Source organism: Anolis sagrei, chromosome 5, assembly GCF_037176765.1.
Source record: "Anolis sagrei isolate rAnoSag1 chromosome 5, rAnoSag1.mat, whole genome shotgun sequence".
Classification (NCBI taxonomy): domain Eukaryota; kingdom Metazoa; phylum Chordata; class Lepidosauria; order Squamata; family Dactyloidae; genus Anolis; species Anolis sagrei.
Genome location: NC_090025.1, coordinates 195312329 through 195325400, shown reverse-complemented (window position 1 = coordinate 195325400; position 13072 = coordinate 195312329). Strand labels below are relative to the sequence as shown.

The following is a 13072-nucleotide window of genomic DNA, read 5'->3' as shown; positions in this document are numbered from 1 at the left end:
TATATTACATTTCTAACAGAGCAAAGCAAACAAGCAGATTACAAAATTTGTGAGTATGAGGGTTGATTAAATGTCCTTTGACCAGTATCTGGCCACTTGGAGTGCTTCTGGTGTTGCTGCAAGAAGGTCCTCCCTTGTGCATGTGGCAGGGCTCAGGGTGCATTGCAGCAGGTGGTCAGTGGTTTGCTCCTCTCCACACTCGCATGTTGTAGATTCCACTTTGTAGCCCCATTTCTGAAGATTGGCTCTGCATCTCGTGGTGCCAGAGTGCAGTCTGTTCAGTGCCTTCCAGGTCGCCCAGTCCTCTGTGTGCCCAGCTCTCATTTGGTATCAGCCATTGGTTGAGGTTCTGGGTTTGAGCCTGCCACTTTTGGACTCTCACTTGCTGAGGTGTTCCAGTGAGTGTCTCTGTAGATCTTAGAAAACTATTTCTAGATTTAAGTCGTTGACGTGCTGGCTGATACCCAAACAGGGGATGGGCTGGAGATGTCTCTGCCTTGGTCCTTTCACTATTGGCTGCTACTTCCCGGCGGATGTCAGGTGGTGCAATACCGGCTAGACAGTGTAATTTTTCCAGTGGTGTAGGGCACAGACACCCTGTGATAATGCGGCATGTCTCATTAAGAGCCACATCCACTGCTTTAGTGTGGTGAGATGTGTTCCACACTGGGCATGCATACTCAGCAGCAGAGTAGCACAGCGCAAGGGCAGATGTCTTTACTGTATCTGGTTGTGATCCCCAGGTTGTGCCAGTAAGCTTTCGTATGATATTGTTTCTAGCACCCACTTTTTGCTTGATGTTCAGGCAGTGCTTCTTGTAGGTAAGAGCACGGTCCAGAGTGACTCCCAGATATTTGGGTGCGCTGCAATGCTCCAGTGGGATTCCTTCCCAGGTGATCTTCAGAGCTCGGGATGCTTGTCTATACACATGAAAATAACACTCTCAATTAACTCTTCAATTAACTGAAACAGCTGTAGCACAAACAGCCTTGAACCTTACAGCAACTTAAAGTTATAGCACAAACAACATTGATCCTTACAACAACTTAGATAAAGTACGTTGCAACCCCTTAGTAGCAACACATCTGACCTGCTGTTCAATTGTCTGCTTTGCAGAGACTCTTTCTAGAACTCTTCATGGTGTCCTTAATGATTTTATCGTCCTAATAATTAGTGCTGAATGTGATCCAAAATGTGGCAAATGTTGCACTCCAGACCAGGAAAAGCCCTCTGACTTTAAACACCACACAGTTGAGTAGGCTGTTAGGAATTGTGGGAGTTGAAGTCCAAAACACCTGGAGGGCCCAAGTTTGCCCATGCCCATCCTAAGTTTGCCTGGTATAAACTCATATATGAGACAACCTCATGTAATAGTCAAGGACAAGTTTGGGGTCCAGAATGATGGGTTTTGATATGACAGGAGTTGGTTAATTTGTTGATTTTCAAATTCAAATTTCAAATTTGAATTTGAAAAATTTGAAAAATTTGGAGAAGCTGAGCCAGGTTTAGGGGTTGGTTTTTGACTGAAACTTCTAGACTTAAAGGAGTATTTATATGTTTTCACTATTTATGTTTTTTCACATATGTATTGATATGTTTTCACTGTGTTTTCCTCCTTTTCCAGGCCCTGGCTTTGATAGAGCTCTACAACGCCCCCGAGGGACGCTATAAGCAGGATGTCTACCTGCTCCCTAAAAAAATGGGTGCGTTTCAGCGATTGTCACTATATTTATTATTATATTATTGCCATATTTATTTATATACCATCTCTCTTTCTCTCTCTCTATTCCTCTGTCTGGCTCTCTTTTTCCTCTCCCCCTTTCTTCTTTCCTTTCTTCTTTCCTTCCTTCCTGCCTGCCTGTCTGTCTTCCTTTCTCTCCCTCTCTCTCTTCCTTTGTCTTCTTCTTTCTCTTCCTTTGTCTTCCTCTTTCTCTGTCTGCCTCTATTTCTTTCTTTCTCTCTGTCTCTCTTTCTCTTCCTTTGTCTCTCCTCTTTCTCTCCCTCTTTCTATGTCTCTCTGTATCTCTGTCTCTTTCTCTCTCTTCCTCTTTCTCTGTCTCCTCTGTCTCTCTTTCTCTCCCTCTTTTTTGTGTCTCTATTTCTCTGTCTCTTTCTATCTCTTTCTCTCTGCTCCTCTTTCTCTGCCTCTGACTCTTTCTTTCTTTCTTTCTCTCCCTATCCCTCTTTCTTTGTCTCTTTCTTTCTTTCTCTTTCTTCCTCATTCTTTGTCTCTCTCTTTCTCTGGCTGGATCTACACTGACATAAAATCCAGATTTTCAAAGCAGATAATCCACAATATCTACTTTGAACTGGATTATATGAGTCTACACTACCATGCAATCCAGTCCAAAGCGGATAAAGAGAAAGAAAAAGAGGAAGAAAGGGAAAGAGACAGAGGAAGAAGGGAGAAAGAAAGAGAGGGAGATAAAGAGGAAGAGAAAGAAAGATAGGGAAGGAAGAGAGGGGGAGAAAGAGAAAGAAAGAGAAAAAGAAGGAGACAGAGGAAGAGGAAGAAGGGAGAAAGAAAGAGAGAGATAAAGAGGAAAAAACAGAAGGAAAAGAGGGGGGAGAAAGAAAGTGGAAGAGGAAGAAGGGAGAAAGAAAGAGGAAGAGAGAGAAAGGTAGAGAAGGAAGAGGGGGAGAAAGAGAAAGGAAAAGAAAGAAAGAAAGAAAGAGAGAGAGACAAAGAGAGAGAAAAAGACAGAGGAAGAGGAAGAAAGAAAGAAAGAAAGAAAGAGAGAGAGAGAGAGAGACAGGTGCCCCTTCTACATTGCCATATAAAATTCATATTCTCCCCCTCTCTTCCTTCTCTTTCTTTCTCTTCCTCTTTATCTCCCTTTCTTTCTCCCTTCTTCCTCTTCCTCTGTCTCTTTTTCTCTCTCTTTCTTTCTCTTTCTCCCCCTCTCTTCCTTCTCTATATTTCTTTCTCAATCTCTTTATCTCTCTTTCTTTCTCTTTCTCTCTCTCTCTTCCTCTTGTCTCTTTCCCTTTCTTTCTCTCTTTCCTTCTCTCTCTCTCTCTTCCTCTTGTCTCTTTCCCTTTCTCTCTCTCTCTCTCTCTTCCTCTTGTCTCTTTCCCTGTCTTTCTCTCTTTCCTTCTCTCTCTCTCTCTCTCTCTCTCTCTGAAGTTGGATGATGAGAGTAGAAACATTTCCCCTGCCACTGATTCCCTTCTGAACCCATATCCAGCAGCCGAGGGGGATCAGCAGTTGGGGTTCCCCTTGCAAATTGCAGTGAGCAATTTTGTGAAGGCAAAGGGGAAGAATGGTCATGCAGACATAAAGCACCTGTTTGGCATGTAAAACCACCCAGGTTCCTTCCCCAGGTGTGGCCACAAAGACAGAGCATCCAGAGCTCTGACTAACTCCATGGAGAATAACCATGCCCTGATGCCTCCTCAAGCCGTGGGCGTTGCTGACGGAAGTACGCTGCATGTGTGCTTTGGCTTCTAGTAAATGCAGTAGTTTGCCACCCTGGCAGGCACCCAGTGACACAACCCACACACCTCCATTTTCCTGGGCATCCGGGTTTTCTCTGCCTGGAAGCAAGAGGCCTTTGAGGTCGTGCCAGTTTGACAGCCTGCCTTCCCTTTGGGAACAATTGATAAAAAAAGAATACACCAGAGCCAGATTAACCCTCAATCAGGATTGTTCCCAAACAAAGGTAGCATTGCCCAAGATGCATCTATGCAGTAGAATGAAAGTAGTTTGATACCACTTTAACTGCCATGGTTCAAAGCTATGGAATCACCAAACTACAACTCCCACAATTCCATTGCATTGAACCATGGTGGTTAAAGTGGGGCCAAATTTCATTCATCCTACATGGTAGACCAGACATGGGTGAACTTGGGCCCTCCAGGTGTTTTGAACTTCCAACTCCCGGCTGTTAGGAATTGTATGAGTTGGAAGTTCAAAACACCTGGAGGGAGGGCTGAAGTTTGCCCATGCCTGGTGTAGATACATCCCCACTTGGCCCACATGGTGTTGCATCCCAGATCAGGAAACATGACCATAAGATTAAATCCACCACACAGGACGGTAGGAAAAACAATCCTTTTTTATTGATGAAAAATTGGTTACAAAAGAAAGGCCAATGCAAAGTCAAAGAGCTACAATAGAAACACAGCAGTCAGGAAAATCTCTGAGCTTGAGCAAAATTCCAAAAACCAGAATACAAAAACCAGGAACCTGTTAGCATCTCACTAACCATGTACTTGAAAACTAGAAGCCTCTGGGATTTCCGGCCATGGAACACAGGAATTCTGCCAAGGCACAGCCGCGGTCCAAAACGTTGCTTGATCTAACGAGACACCCGGAAGGAGGCCCCTTAAACCAAAGAAACTATTCCTTGAAACGCCCCTTGACTTTGAAGCCTGGGCCTGTCTCTCCTGTAATCTATTTGACCTTCGTAGAAACTGTGAATCACTCCTGTCTCTAGCTATCTGTTCCCTTCGGTCCTCATTAAAAAACCCAGGTGGAGAGCTATCACGGCTGGATTCCAAAACATTTTCATCCGGCTGTTCAGTTTCACTTTCCTCGCCACTGACCTCAGCATCAACAACAGTTTCAACACTATCAGGGAGAGATACATGTTCCGTGGCTTGCTCAGTTGGAAATACAATCATAGACTCAGGTTCACACAGAGATTGGGGCTCATGTTCACACAGAGCAGGCTGAACCTCAACACATGGTTTGGTGATGACAAATTTGGGGACTTGCTGTCATTCTGCTAACGTGGCACTCCCTTTTCCATACCAGATGAGTACGTGGCAAGCCTTCACCTCCCGACGTTCGATGCACACCTGACGGAGCTCACGGACGAACAGGCGAAATACCTGGGGCTGAACAAGAACGGGCCTTTCAAACCAAACTACTACAGGTACTCTTCCTTCCTTGTTGCTGTTGTAGTTCAGCCTTTGATTATGCCTGCATCTGAGATCTCTGGGGATTCTGGGCCTGTTAGTCAGCCTGTTGTCACAAGGGATTCTGGGCCTGTTAGTCAGCCTGTTGACACAGGAGATTCTGGGTCTGCAGGAAAGTCAGCAGGAGCAGCTAGAGATGAGACTGAAAATGTGTGGTCTCTGTTTGAAGGCCACATTCCAACAAAAGAAAATGGTCGTGAAAGTCTAGGTGATCAGACTAATGAGCAGTTAGATAGAAGATGTATGTTTCGTCAACATAGACTTTCACATGAAAAAATCCAAAGGTCAAATTGTTTGTTAGCGAGAAAGTCTGTCTCAGTTTCCCAAGGGAAAATGCACACTTTTCTCTCTATATTAGCTAGGCCAACTCAATCTTTGGTCAGTGGAAGCAACCTTCAAGATTGAGAATAGAACTCCTGTCAAGTCAAGGGGTTTTCTAGTGCCATGTTCATGTTTTCCTGTTTGTTCCTGTTTCCTGTTTCCAAGTCTTGAGGACTGTCTTGAATTTCAAATTTTGGATTTATTCTGCTCTTGTTTTCATGGTTTTTGGGTGCTCCTCGTGTACCTTGTTTTTTGTGGACTACCTCTGATTTTTGGACTTTGGTTTCTGACGCTATTTGGCTGAATTGCTTTTTATATATTCTTCAATAAACTGCTTGGTGTTTTATCTTGGACTGGAGTGCAGAGGTGCTTCCCAGCCTTGGAATCCAACAGTTACAATATAAAGTAGAATAAATTGTAGGGCACACACATCCTGGAGGGGGGAGAGTTCTTTATGCAAACATCCCTACTCAAATAGGCAGTCATTCCATTAGGACCTTCATAGAATCAATGAGTTGGAAGGGATCCACCAAGGCCATCCAGCCCAGCCCTCTTTCTGCAGAAAGGCCCAATCCAGGCCCTCCCAACAGATGGCTGGGTGGCCATCTGTTGAGAGGGCTTGGATTAAGTCTTTCTCCACAGAAAGTGTCTCTACCAGACTGTTGTAGCTCAGCCAACTGAAGTTGAGGATGAGGGGTTTGGTGTAGTTCAGCCAGCTGAGGATGTTGATGAGGGGTTTGGGGTACAAGGCCTGCAAGGCCTGCAAGACCTGATGCTTCTGGTGATGCTCAGACAGAGGGGATGTTAGAAGAGGGAGAACGGAGAGGGGTTTGGGTGATTCTCTGTGTGAAAACGAAACTGTTTTGGAAGCTGACAGGCAGAGAAGGGAGGTTAGATAGAGAATCAAGGCTACTTCTGCAGAGGAAGAATTCCAGGTGCAAGCCAGGCCATGGAAAAGTGAGAGGGACTACTCAAGGTTGAAGGAATGCTTTCATGCTTTGCTGTCCTTAATTAGAGAAATAATAGCTTTTGGTTTTCAGATCAAGCAATGTAGCAGATAGAGCAGTGGTTCTCAACCTGTGGGTCCCCAGGGGTTTTGGCCTACAACTCCCAGAAATCCCAGCCAATTCACCAGCTGTTAGGATTTCTGGGAGTTGAAAGCCAAAGCATCTGGGGACCCACAGGTTGAGGACCACTGAGATAGAGCAAGGAACTCTTGCCTTGTTCCTCACTTCAAGCCATATCTTGGTAAAGTTTTGCTTTAAGTCTTGGGAATTTTACCATTAACTCAAGCTCATGTATTGTTCTTTGATTCTTGGATTACTCAAGTTAATATTTTATTCCTTGTCTTTTGGATTATTCAAACTCATGATTTTTCTCTTCTCCTTGGATTTATTTTGTGCTTTAACCTTTGGAGATCCATCTCTGGCTTTTGTGACTCCTTTTATCTTACCTATTTGGGTTTTTCACTCTTTTACTGTGTGTGCTTTTTCAATAAACTGTTTATTCCTACTTTTGGCTTCCTGGTGAGTGCTTGAGCAAGGTGAACCCTCGCTGAGGTGCAACACAGACTATACCAAGTAATCTATATTCCGTTAGACTTGGAAGGGACCCCTAAAGGCCATCTGCTCCAACCTACTTCTGCCCGGGTAGCATTCATTAGTCACTGTCTTGATTGTAATATTTTTCAATACGGGCAGCCAAATTTCCATGGTTTCTTCCTTTCTGTTGAAATTGTGTTCATGGATGTCAGTGGTTTCTCTATGTAGTCTGGCATGATGGTTGTCGGAGTGGTCCAGCATTTTTGTTTCATCAAATAATTAATATTCTGTGCCCAGTTCAGTTTATCCTGTGTTCTACTTTGACTGATCAGTCGAAAGGCTGGTCAAGGGATAGGGTTACAGCCTGTGTTAGACAGGGTCACACTCCCCCTGAAGACACAGGTTCGCATCTTGGGTGTGATCCTGGACTCACCGCTAAGCCTGGAACCCCAAGTCTCGGCGGTGGCCGGGAGAGCTTTTGCACAATTAAAACTTGTGTGCCAGTTGCGCCCATTCCTTGGGAAGTCTGACTTGGCCACAGTCGTCTACACTCTGGTTACATCCCGAATAGACTACTGCAACGCTCTCTATGTGGGGCTGCCTTTGAAAACTTCTCGGGAGCTTCAATTAGTCCAACGGTCGGCAGCCAGGTTGTTAACCGGAGCGGCGTACAGGGAGAGTAATACTCTTTGGCTGCGCCAACTCCACTGGCTGCCGATTGGCGTCCGGGCACAATTCAAAGTGCTGGTTTTAACTTTTAAAGCCCTAAACGGTTCTGGCTCAGATTATTTGTCCGAACGTATCTCCTACTATGAACCATCACAAAGCTTAAGATCATCAGGAGAGGGTCTGCTCTCAATCCCACCACTCTCAAACGCGATTGGTGGGGTCGAGAGACAGGGCTTTCTCGGCAGTGCCCCCCCCCCCCCATCTGTGGAATACCCTTCCTAAGGACATCAGGTTGGCTACCTCCCTCCTGTCCTTTAGAAGACAACTGAAGACCTGGCTCTGTGGCCAGGCGTTTGATTAGATGAAGTGACAATAGGAAAGGAATTTGGGTTTGCAACATTGGATTTCCCGGCTTGATTTTTTGTCTTAATATTATTGTTAAATGAATTTATTGGCTGATTTGTATGATGTTTTTAAAATGTTTTTACTCTTTTACTATTTTAATTGTATTTTTATGGTGTATACATTGCAAACATCATTGATGCCTATGTGAGGCCGCCCTGAGTTGTCACGTTGCCAGGGCTCTGCCTTATTTAGGTAGAGATGAACCAAACTTCCAATTTTATCAAACAGTTTAATTTAAATAGCACTTACTTGCTGGCTGTTTTAATAGACCAAAATATAAAACAAAGATAGCACTCAGGCACAGAATAAACAAAAACTGATAGCAAAAGCTACACCTTACTCAAAGGGTCCAGTCCAGTGGTCAAAACGCAGAGAGGTCAATGAGCGAGCTCTAGGGACCAAGAATCTATACCGTAGTCAAAAGCCAGTCCAAAGGTTCAAGGTTCCAGGGTTCCAAGATTACAGGAGACAGGTCAGGATACTGAAAATCCAACGGACCTGGGGGAAAAACCAGCAGCATCCACCACCAAAATATTTATTTATTTACTTACTTTATATACCGCTTTTCTCAGCCCTCAGGCGACTCAAAGCGGTTAACAACCTCGATACAAAACATCACGAGACAAATATAGAGCAATTATGACAATACTTTTCTCCCAAAGATCAGTCTCAAGGTTAGCTCCTTAAATCCAGCAACACCCAACTGCAGCCTATCCCCTGCATGCCTCCACCCTTCATTGCTTTTACCTGTAAACTTTTACTTACAGATTACTAAATCCTTTAGAACCAAAACTTACATTAACCCTTCCATCACAAACTGCCAGGTCTACCACCACCAACCACTATCAACTATGGAGCATATGACATGAGTCCCCCTTGTGAAATCATAGAATCATAGAATCAAAGAGTTGGAAGAGACCTCCTGGGCCATCCAGTCCAACCCCATTCTGCCAAGAAGTAGGAACATTGTATTGTCGAAGGCTTTCATGGCCGGAATCACTCAGTTCTTGTGGGTTTTTTCGGGCTATATGGCCATGTTCTAGAGGCATTTCTCCTGACGTTTCGCCTGCATCTATGGCAAGCATCCTCAGAGGGTGAGGTCAGCAAACCTCACCCTCTGAGGATGCTTGCCATAGATGCAGGCGAAACGTCAGGAGAAATGCCTCTAGAACATGGCCATATAGCCCGAAAAAACCCACAAGAACTGAGTAGGAACATTGCATTCAAATCACCCCTGACAAATGGCCATCCAGCCTCTGCTTAAAAGCTTCCAAAGAAGGAGCCTCCACCACACTCCGGGGCAGAGAGTTCCACTGCTGAACGGCTCTCACAGTCAGGAAGTTCTTCCTAATGTTCAGATGGAATCTCCTCTCTTGTAGTTTGAAGCCATTGTTCCGCGTCCTAGTCTCCAAGGAAGCAGAAAACAAGCTTGCTCCCTCCTCCTCCCTGTGGCTTCCTCTCACATACTTATACATGGCTATCATATCTCCTCTCAGCCTTCTCTTCTTCAGGCTAAACATGCCCAGTTCCCTAAGACGCTCCTCATAGGGCTTGTTCTCCAGACCCTTGATCATTTTAGTCGCCCTCCTCTGGACACATTCCAGCTTGTCAATATCTCTCTTGAATTGTGGTGCCCAGAATTGGACACAATATTCCAGATGTGGTCTAACCAAATCAATCAATAAATAAATGTTTCTGATTCCTTTCCAGGTATTAATCCCCTTCTGGCCGTAGCTGGACGGAGGGCTCCCCGCCGCTCTTCCCGGCTACTTTGTACAGGACAAGAACCCAGGACAAGCTTCTCGACGTAGAACCGTCTCGCTGCCGTCGTCCACCGCGCGTGTGTTAGGTCTATTTATTTATTAAAACTAGGAATACTGTCAACGCGGCCTCTGCCACTGGTGTTTCTTGAAAACTGCCACAGGACTGTGAGGAGGAAGGATGGCTTTGTTTTTTGGGGGGTGGGCCCAGGGTGGTCAGAAAGGGGGACGGAAGAGGAGGGCAACTACGCATTGGGCGGCAGGCTTTGGCCAGCTTTGGAGCAGTCTCGTTCTCACTGTTGTGTCTAGTCCTCTTTACGGCAGGGAGTTTGGAGGAAGCGGACGAGATTTGGACAGAGTTGGAAGCAAACCCTGAAAGGATCCCTGGAGTTCTTTTGGGCCTCCTTTCCAAGCCGTGGCGAGAAAACCCAAGGCAGATCCATGCAATGCAATGCCTCTGAAGACTCCCTCCTGCTTCTTTTGACTCTGGATACTGCTGCTGCTGCTATTGCTGCTTTACTCATTGTAGGAAACTGTTCTTAACATGGCTGTAGACCAAGGTGGGGGTGGGGAGGGGTGTATTGGCATCTTTCAAGGAGGACTCCAAAAAATGTGTCTCTTTGCTGCAGAGGTGGCTTTCCCAGAGCCTTGCAAACATATTGTGTCCCTTTTTGCAGGGTTTGTGAGCAAACAATTCCATTGCTTTCCCAAACCTGCCCAAAACTCTCCTCTGGAACGTCGCATGTCCATTGGCCCAACATTATAATTTGACCACCCAAACTTGACCTGTAGTCACCTTCTGAGAGTGCAAACCCACCTTTCATCGCAATGAGAATGCCGTCTCTCTCTCTCTTGGTCCCTTTTTGGCTCACCGTCCTTCTCTTTGCAGAACGATGTCAACTTTGTGCCCCGTCTACACTGCCATATAAAATCCAAATTATCTGCTTTGAACTGGAATATATGGAAGTGTAGAAAGGGCCTTGGTTTCCCAAATTTTCTGAGCCTCGTTCTTTCTGTCCTTAGCGGCTGGCTTCTTTAGCACAGGCATTCTAAACATTTCCACGTCCCGTTCTTGCTCAAGATCGAGCTGATTCTAATCATGCGAATGGATATGTGTGATTGTATTGTCGAAGGCTTTCATGGCTGGAATCACTGGGTTGTTGTAGATTTTTTTAGGCTATATGGCCATGTTCTAGAGGCATTTTCTCCTGACGTTTCACCTGCATCTATGGCAAGCATCCTCAGAGGTAGTGAGGTCTGTTGGAACTAGGAAAAGGGGTTTATATATCTGTGGAAAGACCAGGGTGGGACAAAGGACTCTTGTCTGTTGGAGCTAGGTGTGAATGTTTCAACTGACCACCTTGATTAGCATTGGATGGCCTGGCAGAGCCTGGGGCAATCTTTTGTTGAGTGTTGATTAGATGTCCTTATTTGTTTCCTCTCTGTTGTTTTGCTGTTGTAATTTTAGAGTTTTTAATACTGGTAGCCAGATTTTGTTCATTTTATTGGCTTCCTCCTTTTTGTTGACATTGTCCACATGTTTGTGGATTTCAATGGCTTCTCTGCGTAGCCTGACATGGTGGTTGTGAGAGTGGTCCACCATTTCTGTGTTCTCAAATAATATGCTGTGTCCAGGTTGGTTCCTCAGGTGCTCTGCTATGGCTGACTTCTCTGGTTGAAGGAGTCTGCCGTGCCTTTCATGTTCCTTGATTCGTGTTTGGGCAATGCTTCTGCGTTTGGTGGTCCCTCTGTAGACTTGTCCACAACTGCATGGGATACGGTACAACAGCAAAACAACAGAGAGGAAACAAACAAGGACATCCAGTCACCTCTGAACAAAAGATTGCCCCAGGCACTGCCAGGCCATCAAATGCTAATAAAGGTGTTCAGTTGAAACATTCACACCTAGCTCCAACAGACAAGTGTTCTTTGTCCCACCCTGGTCTTTCCACAGATATATAAACCCCTTTTCCTAGTTCCAACAGACCTCACTACCTCTGAGGATGCTTGCCGTAGATGCAGGTGAAACGTCAGGAGAGAATGCCTCTAGAACATGGCCATATAGCCCAAAGAAACCTGCGACAACCCAGTGATTCTGGCTATGAAAGCCTTCGACAATACGATGTGAACTTTGTGCCCCATCAACATTGCCATATAAAATCCAAATTATCTGCTTTGAACTGGATTATATGGCAGTGTAGAATGGGCCTTGGTTTCCCTAATTTTCTGAGCATCGTTCTTTCTGTCCTTAATGGCTGGCTTTCTTTACCAAACATTTCCACGGGGGATTTGTCCCATTCTTGCTCACGATTGAGCTGATTCTGATCATGTGAATGGATATATACGATTGTTCAGCTTCTTCGGCACGATCCAGCGGGAGCATCTCTTACCTGGGCAGGACTGGTTCAATAATACAATCAAAAGAATTAGAAGGGGGCCCTAAAGGTCATTTAGTCCAACCTGCTGCCATCACTGACCACCAACATTGTGTCCGGCCTCTATTTTTAAAAAACTCCCTGCCTTCTGAAGTCAATTCCTCCAAAATGCATTGATGATTATTGATTATAATCTGGATCCATTGTCTCCGATTCTCTCCCTTGGAGCAGGTGTGGGTTTTGCCATTTCCTATCCATTTTAAAGGAGATGTTTCCGCTGAGATTGTGTCCGTTGTGTCTTGAAGCATTTCAAAGCCCAGCTAGCTGTGTGTTCCTTTGAATTAGGTGAAATGAGGTGCAAAAAAGTCAGTGAAACAATGTGTGAAAAATCCCTCCCGATGGTCACGTTTGCATTTGAGGAATCCCCATTGATGCATTGAAGCCCTAACTGGGAAGAGCTTGGGAAGAAAGAACGAGATACTTGGTTGTTGTAGGTTTCTTCAGGCTATATGGCCACGTTCTAGAGGCATTCTCTCCTGACGTTTCGCCCGCATCTGTGGCAAGCATCCTCAGAGGTAGTGAGGTCCTCACAACCTCTGAGGATGCTTGCCATAGATGCAGGCGAAACTTCAGGAGAGAATGCTACTCTAGACCATGGCCACATAGCCCGAAAAAGCCTACAACAACCTAACATTAGGAATTGTACTAGCCTCCTTGAAAGTTTAGCTCTTTCGATATTTCCCATTGCAAAGTTCACCTCTTTGCAATGTTTTCCTTGCAAAATTACCTCTTTTAGTATTGTTTTCCCATTGCAAAGGGATGGTTTCTGTTGTGATCTTCATAGGAAAAGTCTGTTGAAGAATCCCCACCCGAAAAAAAATGCAGGAAACCTAAATCATTCCAGTAGTTGTGACCCTGAAAGTGTGAGAATTGGGTCTTTTCTCATAGTCGGTCACTCGCTAAAACATGTCATGCTGCTGTCCTCCTTTGTCAATGTATTTGTGATGATCAATTTTTGTGTTAATTGCATTTGAACGAAGGGGAAAGGAAGAATTCTCCCGTTGGGAAAGAAAGAGGA

At 45.0% G+C, this 13072-nt stretch overlaps 1 protein-coding gene across 3 annotated transcripts in view; it reads left to right on the top strand.

The window, feature by feature from the left end:
* The window catches only part of AHCYL2 (adenosylhomocysteinase like 2), a 175830-nt gene extending 166087 nt beyond the window's left edge, over window positions 1–9743 (top strand). For all 3 annotated transcript variants that reach the window (XM_060776372.2, XM_060776370.2, XM_060776371.2), the window contains exons 15-17: window positions 1625–1703; window positions 4760–4880; window positions 9570–9743. In XM_060776372.2, the coding sequence (XP_060632355.2) occupies window positions 1625–1703; window positions 4760–4880; window positions 9570–9576 (207 nt within the window). In that variant the 3' untranslated portion in view covers window positions 9577–9743. The remainder of the gene's footprint in view (window positions 1–1624; window positions 1704–4759; window positions 4881–9569) is intronic.
* The last annotated feature ends 3329 nt before the right edge of the window (window positions 9744–13072 follow it).